This window comes from Mesoplodon mirus (genome assembly GCF_964341445.2).
Source record: "Mesoplodon mirus genome assembly, chromosome: 7".
NCBI classification, from domain to species: Eukaryota; Metazoa; Chordata; class Mammalia; order Artiodactyla; family Ziphiidae; genus Mesoplodon; species Mesoplodon mirus.
In genome coordinates, this window is record NC_138983.1 from 125975307 (window position 1) to 125982137 (window position 6831).

Here is a 6831-nt window from a genome sequence, read left to right on the forward strand (position 1 = left end):
CCCACGCTCTGTGGGTATTTAGTGGTGACGTCCCCGCACTCTGCCCGGCCCCAGCACCGCAGTCTGTGCTCAGTATGGGCATCTGCTGGGGAAGTGGTCGTGACCCACAGCAGGGGTTCTCAGAGGGTGTGTTTCCCCCTCCAACCCCCCTCCCTGGCCTGTCCCCCCGCAGCGCCCGGCACTACCTCTCTGCCGAGGGGGTAGCTCTCTGCAGCGCCAAGGAGTTCCTGGTCCGGCAGACGCGCTCCATGCGGAGGCGGCAGACAGCTCTGAAGGCCGCCCAGCAGCACTGGCGCCACGAGCTGGCCAGCGCTCAGGAGGCGGCCAAAGACCCGCCAGGCACCAAGGCCCTGGAGGACATGTGCAAGGACCTGGAGGAGGTCAGGAGCCCGGGGGAGGGCCTGCCAGACATGTGGGGGAGGCCTGGGGCAGCCGGCGGCACTCCCTTTGGGCTCGCCCTCAGTTGATCATTCTGGGGACTCCACGAGAGTGGTCACGTGGGCCTTGGGGTCACTGGACAAGTCTAGGGAGACCGGCCAGGAGATCCAGGATACGATCTCCACGAGGATGGAAGCTTCCGTACATTTACGTGCCGGTGCAGTGTGTACAATGCTTCCTCTAATAGGAAGTCATTTGGGCCTCACAATGTCCATAGATGACGTGCAAGGTAGTAGTGGTATTCCCCTTTTTAGGGGAAGACGAGAGAAGTTCCACAGTGCTTGGCCATTCCATCACACTCAAGACTTCACTCATAAGTGAAAATCTTTTGAGCGCACTCGGCATAAGCTTGAGTTACTTCTCTGGTTTCCTTCTCTGAGACCCTAATTTGCAATGAAAGGCAGAGACTTCGTGGTTATTATCAGTGGGATCACAGCTCTCTCTGCCATTCGAGGGTCTTGGCAGACGATCATACACGGTCCCTTAGAATTCTGATGGTGCTCAGAGCTGGTGAGTGAGCTGTGGCCCCTAAGCCGGGCTGGGGGGCGGCAGAGGGCAAGAGGCTGGTCCCGATAGAGGGGCAGCCTTCCCAGGGACCTCTGCATGCTACCCCCAGGCCCTGTCATTGCTCTGCTGAATCCTTCCTGCTGCTGCTGCTGATAGTATTGGTAGTTGGAGCAGTGATCATAATAACCATTTGGTTAACAGTAACCATTTGAGAATTTATTAGGAGTGGGCCTAGTGGAGGGCACGTAGCATACTCTATCTCTTCTAATTCTCACGAATTAGTATTTCTGTTTTTTAGATGAACATCCAGACTGAGAGTTCAGTAATTTGTTCAAGATCACCCAGATCAGCCGGCCTACAGACGGCAGAGCTGGGCCTCCGGCATCTGCCTGTGTGGTTAGTCACCGTCTTTCTCCTCCCCTTTCTTCCTGGCTGCAGGAGACCAGACACCTGGATGAGATGAAGTCAGCCATGCGGAAAGGCCATGACCTGCTGAAGAAAAAGGAGGAGAAGCTGCATCAGCTGGAGTCTTCTCTCTGGGACGAGGTGCAGCCCAATTGCCGCCGTGGCCTCCCTCCTCTGTTCCTGGGATTTGGTTGGGTTCTTTGGTCCTGTGTCGGGACAGCTGGGCTGCTAGGGCCCAGGCTTGGCAGTAGGCTTAGGGCTTCTGGGCTTGTGAAAACGGCAGTGGCTTCAGCTTTGAATTTGTTGAACACATCTGGGGCTTTGGATATCTGTGCTGAGTGGTCCTGAGCGGACCCGGAGCCTCTTGCTGAAGGTTCTTGGGAGGGGACTGGCCCCTGCCCTGGTGCCCGAGGAGAAGTTTGCCCTGGGTGTCAGGAATAGAGGCTCCTAGAAGGTTTCCCTACCTTCCCTGGAGCCTTGTAGCCTTTCCCCCAGATGCCAGAGGTGTAGGTACAACAGGAGGGAAGCTTAGGTGGAGAGACACCATGGGGAGTGTTTACTGGGGGGGAAGGGTTGGTGTCTGCCTGGTGGGCCCAGAGAGCCTACCCACCAAGTTCTCCGGTATCACGAGGGCAGTGGGCAGAAAGCGCAGGGCAAGTCCTTACTGCCGCTCCACCCACCAGGCTTCAGATGAAGACACTCTGAGAGGACCCCCCACCAAGAAGGTGGTGACCTTTGACCTCAGCGACCTGGAAGACGGGAGCAGTGACAGTTCCGAATCCTGCCCCCTGCCTCACAGTGAGTGGGGTATCCATGGGGAACGGAGGTGCAGCCCCTCCCTGCAGCCCTGCGTGGCGGGCCTCCGGGGGCCAGTGTCTGGAGCAGATGCTTGGGCAGGAGTGAGCCCTCTGGGTTTCCCAGCGCACAGGGCCCAGAGGCTCAGGGGAAGCCTTCTGATCGTGCAGGGTCCTCACAGTGAGACGGGGTCCCTCTTAGCCTGTCCCGCCTGGTGCCGTCCCCCGCCCCCCAGGGAGGCTCTTCTCCCTCTGCAGCTGTGGCCTACAAAGGGGTGGTGGCCCTCACCCTGGGGATGCTCTTTCTCTCACCCAGCTTCCTGTCTGGAACACAGAAGCCCTGGGGCTTTTGTTGGGAGGAATGGGGAAGGGGTGGGGATGTGGGCCAGTAGGATGCACAGTGCCAGCTTGGCCTGGGCCATTCCAGGGCCCCGAGCCCGAGTCCTGCCCCACTCTCTGCCTCTTCCTTTTCAGTCGGCCCGACCCCGAGTCCCACTTTCCCCAACAAGATCCACTACCTGAGCAGCTCCCTGCAGCGGATCAGCGGCCAGCTCAACGGTGTCCTCAGCGTGCTGGGCAGCCTCAACACCCAGCCTCCGCCGCGTTTCACCTCCACACCCGCACCGCTCCCCACCCAGGCCTCCAGGAGCACCCCCGCTCCCTTCTACCCCTCCCTGGCCCGGGTCTCAGCCTCATCCCCGGCTCCCCCCACGTCCACCCAGTGGGCCTGGGACCCAGTGCTGGGCCCCCGGCTCTCCTCCGTGTCTCAGACCGTGGATGACTTCCTGGTGGAGAAGTGGCGCAAGTATTTTCCAAGTAAGCCTCCCTCTAGGCCATGCGTGGTTCTGGGCTCAGCCTCCCTGCCTTCCTCCTCTGCCTACCCTTCGCCCCCAACTTTGGCATGGCCCATCGTCTCCGTGGTGGGTGCCTGAGAGGACCTTGCTGCTCGCCCAGTGGCTGGAGACCCCATGTGTCTTGACGGTTTACTGGATGGGGCCTTTACGATGGATGCTAGAGCTCAGCCGAACCTAGGAGGTCACTGTTGTCAGTGTCAGGATCGCTGCCATCTTGTGTGTTATATATATTATGGCCAGGCATTTTATATATGGTTTTTCATTTAGTCCTTATATTAATCCTCTGAGGTTATAATATTTATTCCCATTTTACAGATGGGGAAACTGAGACTCAGAGGTTAAGTATTGATAATATGCTCCAGGGTACCCAGGGAGTGAGCAACAGACTGGGTTTTTGACCCCATGTCTCTGTGACTCCAGGGTTCATGACCCCTTGGCTGTATGTGGCCTCCCCTGGTCTCATAGCCCTGCTAAGGAATGTGAAAAGCCATAAAAACAGTTATTTGAAGGAAAAAGTTCGTCTCCTTATCCCGACCCAAATTTTTTAAATAATTTCAGTTTTAGAAATAAAATAAGTAGGACCATTCCTGGCCCTCCTCTGTCTCTCACCTCCAACCACAGAAGCTTTTCCTGTTTTTGTTTGGGGGGCAGTGCCTTTGCAGTTTCTCGGGGAAGGCAGGAGGGGGCTGGCTCAGATGAACCGCTGCCCATTTCTGAACGCTTTCCTCCCACTTTTCCAGCTGGCATCCCGTTCCTCAGCAGTGGCCCTCCCCCCCTGGAAAACAGGCTGGGGTATGTGTCTGCCAGGTAAGCCTCCCTGTGGGCTCAGGGTGGAGCCACACCATTCAGCTGCTCGCTGCAGCTCCCTGGGCAGGTGGGACCTGTGAGGGGACCAGAACTCCTTGTCACATCACTCAGAGTGGTTAGGCAGGTCCCCAGGCCACAAAGCTGCCTGGGTCTGTGGTGCACCTCCGCAGCCAGCAAAAAGTCCCAACCGATGAGGTCCCAGTGGGGCCCAGTGGGCCTTACCTGATCCAGCCCTGTGAGGAAGCTGCCCTGTGGCACCTTGGGGAGAAATGGGCCCCTGGTGGGACCCTGCCCCTTCCAGCTCTGGAGTGTGGCCTTCATCTCTTGCCCTGAGCTCTCTGTCTGCATCACACGGCTGCCTTCTTCCCTCAGGCCCGCTGAGCAACATCTGGAGTGAGAGGGGGAGACAGATGGGCAATTATTGAAACCTGTCATTAGTTTCCCGTTCATCTTATTCCTTACCGAATGTAGCCCCTGATGTATCCCTGCAGGCCCCCAACCATAAGTACAACCCCTCTCACCCTTTCGCCAACTTGGGAGCTGATGCTGGGAAGGTATTTGAGTCGATAGAGAGGGAAGCTTTTGCAGATGAGATTGGCCGGGAACAGGCCTTGCCGTCAGGAGCATTCACCCTTTTGGAAACTGATGCTCCTCATCCCCGAGGGGCATTCTTGCCTTGCTCCAGAGACTCCCCACCTCCTCTGGCACTCCTGCCTCCTCTGCCCTCCCCACAGTGAGCAGCTCCGCCTCCTGCATCATCCCCCCTCCCAAGTCCCCGAGGTGGGCAGCACCAACTTCCAGGACATGATCGAGACTCACCGCAAGTGGCTGGAACATTACAAGAATGACCCCAAGTCGTATCTTTTTAGCTGCTCTCCAAAGCCCGATCCCTTCTTGCTGTAACTGCCAAGGCGTGTGGGCCCTGGGGGTGCAAGGAGGACCCCATTGGGCCTGTGACCCTTCCCCAGGTGCTCAGCTGACTGCAGAGTTTTCCTTCACCTTGTGGCCAGATGTCTCTTCTCCTCGGTGCCCAAACCAATGGCTGGTTCCGACCTCCTGCGGCTGGGCCTGGATGAGAACAACAGACTGAAGGTGTATCGCTACTGAGGCCCTGAGCCGGCAGGCAGCCTGGCCTCTCCTGCGTCCAGACCAAGTGTCCGAGTTGCTGCCTGCAACTTTACTCCCTCTGATGATAAAGCGTTCTCCCGTCCCCTCTTTGCTGCTTGCCTCACTCAGAACCTAGAGGAACCACGGGGAACCGGTGGCATTGGGGCGGAGTGGGGGAAGGATGGTATGACCAGAAACAGTAAGCCGCCTCCCGAGACTGTGTAACACATCTTGGGCTGCCCTGTGTGACTCCTGCGGACTGGCAACACTGACGTGGGGCAGCGGGGACAGGGGCACCTTCATGAGAAGGTGGCACTGGAGGAGCTGCCTCCTTCCAAGGCCAGGGGACTCCTTTGGAGCGGAGTTGGTCTCGGACCTGCAGGGCCTGCTTGGCGCTCCCAGGGTCACGTGTGTGGTCCTTAATTCGCCAGAACAAAGCCCCCCCGGCATGTCTGTACCCTGGGACCAGGCCCCATCTCTCTAGTACCTCAGCCATGTAGAGATCAGACTTTTTTTTTTTTTTTTAAATGTCCCCTTTCTTTAGTGTTCTCTCTCCTTTTGACTCTCTCAGTATTGGGCCCAGAGCCCTGCGGGAGGTGGCTGGAGGCTGGGCCCAGAAGTTTTGCTGCCTGTCTTCCCTCTGCTGGCCCTGGGGCTGACCTCAGGAGCACTCCCTTCCCCTTCCCCAGAGCATCCCAACTAGATTCTCAGGGCTCAAGTACCCAACTATCAGGAAGCTAACAAGCCATAGGAAAAGTCCGGGATGGCTCTGGTCCTCACCTTGGCTTTCTCTTCCCGGACCACCTTGGGTCTACACATGGGTCATTTCCATCTGTCTTTTCCAGCTGTGCCACCGCCCACCCCATCCCCCTGCCGCCCCTCATCAGAGCTTGGAGACTTGTTCTGAAGGAGGTGAGGGGCCTGGCCTTGGCAGGGAGGGATCAAGTGCCAGTGGGAGCTGCTGCCATTCTGGCACAGCATCCTGCAGCCCCACCTCCCATCAGTGGGCTCCTCGGGGGACATGCAGGGGATGTTCAGCATCTGCCCATTGTTTGAACACAATGCCCCCATTTTCCTTGTCTTGAAAGCTGTGGGGTTGCCCTTGCATCTCCAGTGCGTAGAAACCAACTCTCCACAATCCCACCCTCGTTCCTCTGTCATGGGGTAAGAAACTAAGATCCAGTTGGCTTGTCTACCCCCAGACACTTTTTCGGCATCAGTCCAGGGCATAAAACATCCATTTTGTTATTTGGTTCATTCTGTGTGCTTTGGGAATAGCTCATACGTTACAACCAACTCTGGTGACAATCCTGTGTTTTTTTACATCAATTAAATCGCTGCAGGTCCAGTTGCTACAAGGCAGTTGTGTGAATGTGTCTCCTTTTTGAAGGACTTTGCCTCCCACTTAAAAATACAGGGAGGGAAATTAATATTCACAGAACACCTAGGTATTGGATCTACTCACACGACAAACCTGTGATGTAGATAGTTTTAGCTCAATTTTCTATGGATGAGAAAACCAAGCCTCAGAGATCTTTAAGTGCCTGAGGTCCTGGAGAAAGCAGCTGAGCTCCCTGTAAGCACAGAGCCTCCTACCCCATCACTGTGCCCTGAGAGCTCCCATCCCAGTGGGGAAGTGCCCCAGCCTCCCGACTCCACCTACCGGCCCCGAGACTCACTGTGCCATTTCCCAAAGGCCATTCGTCGTCGTCTTCCCCATGCAGACAAATGAAAGGTAAGTCCCCTGAAGTCCTAGGCTGGCAAAGTTAGGTGAGTTTTTCCTGCCCCAGTGGTGTGAACTGCCTTCGTAGTCTTGGATTTGTAGCAACAAAATGGCTAGAAGAACCAACTGAGAATCAGGCTGTGTTTCATGGACTCCCAAAAGAAAACCGACTTAAAGACAAAACATACAAAGGAAC

General features: G+C 56.6%; 1 protein-coding gene across 8 annotated transcripts in view; it reads left to right on the forward strand.

The window, feature by feature from the left end:
* Positions 1-6272, forward strand: part of CEP164 (centrosomal protein 164) — a 76868-nt gene extending 70596 nt beyond the window's left edge. For 7 of the 8 annotated variants that reach the window (XM_082626495.1, XM_082626492.1, XM_082626497.1 and 4 more), the window contains 7 exons: positions 173-380; positions 1384-1491; positions 2034-2148; positions 2619-2960; positions 3739-3805; positions 4540-4662; positions 4816-6272. In XM_082626495.1, the coding sequence (XP_082482621.1) occupies positions 173-380; positions 1384-1491; positions 2034-2148; positions 2619-2960; positions 3739-3805; positions 4540-4662; positions 4816-4912 (1060 nt within the window). In that variant the 3' untranslated portion in view covers positions 4913-6272. Of the gene's footprint in view, positions 1-172; positions 381-1383; positions 1492-2033; positions 2149-2618; positions 2961-3738; positions 3806-4296; positions 4663-4815 lie in introns of those variants that run through there. The other variant, XM_082626498.1, reaches the window with a different exon arrangement.
* Positions 6273-6831: the final 559 nt, after the last annotated feature.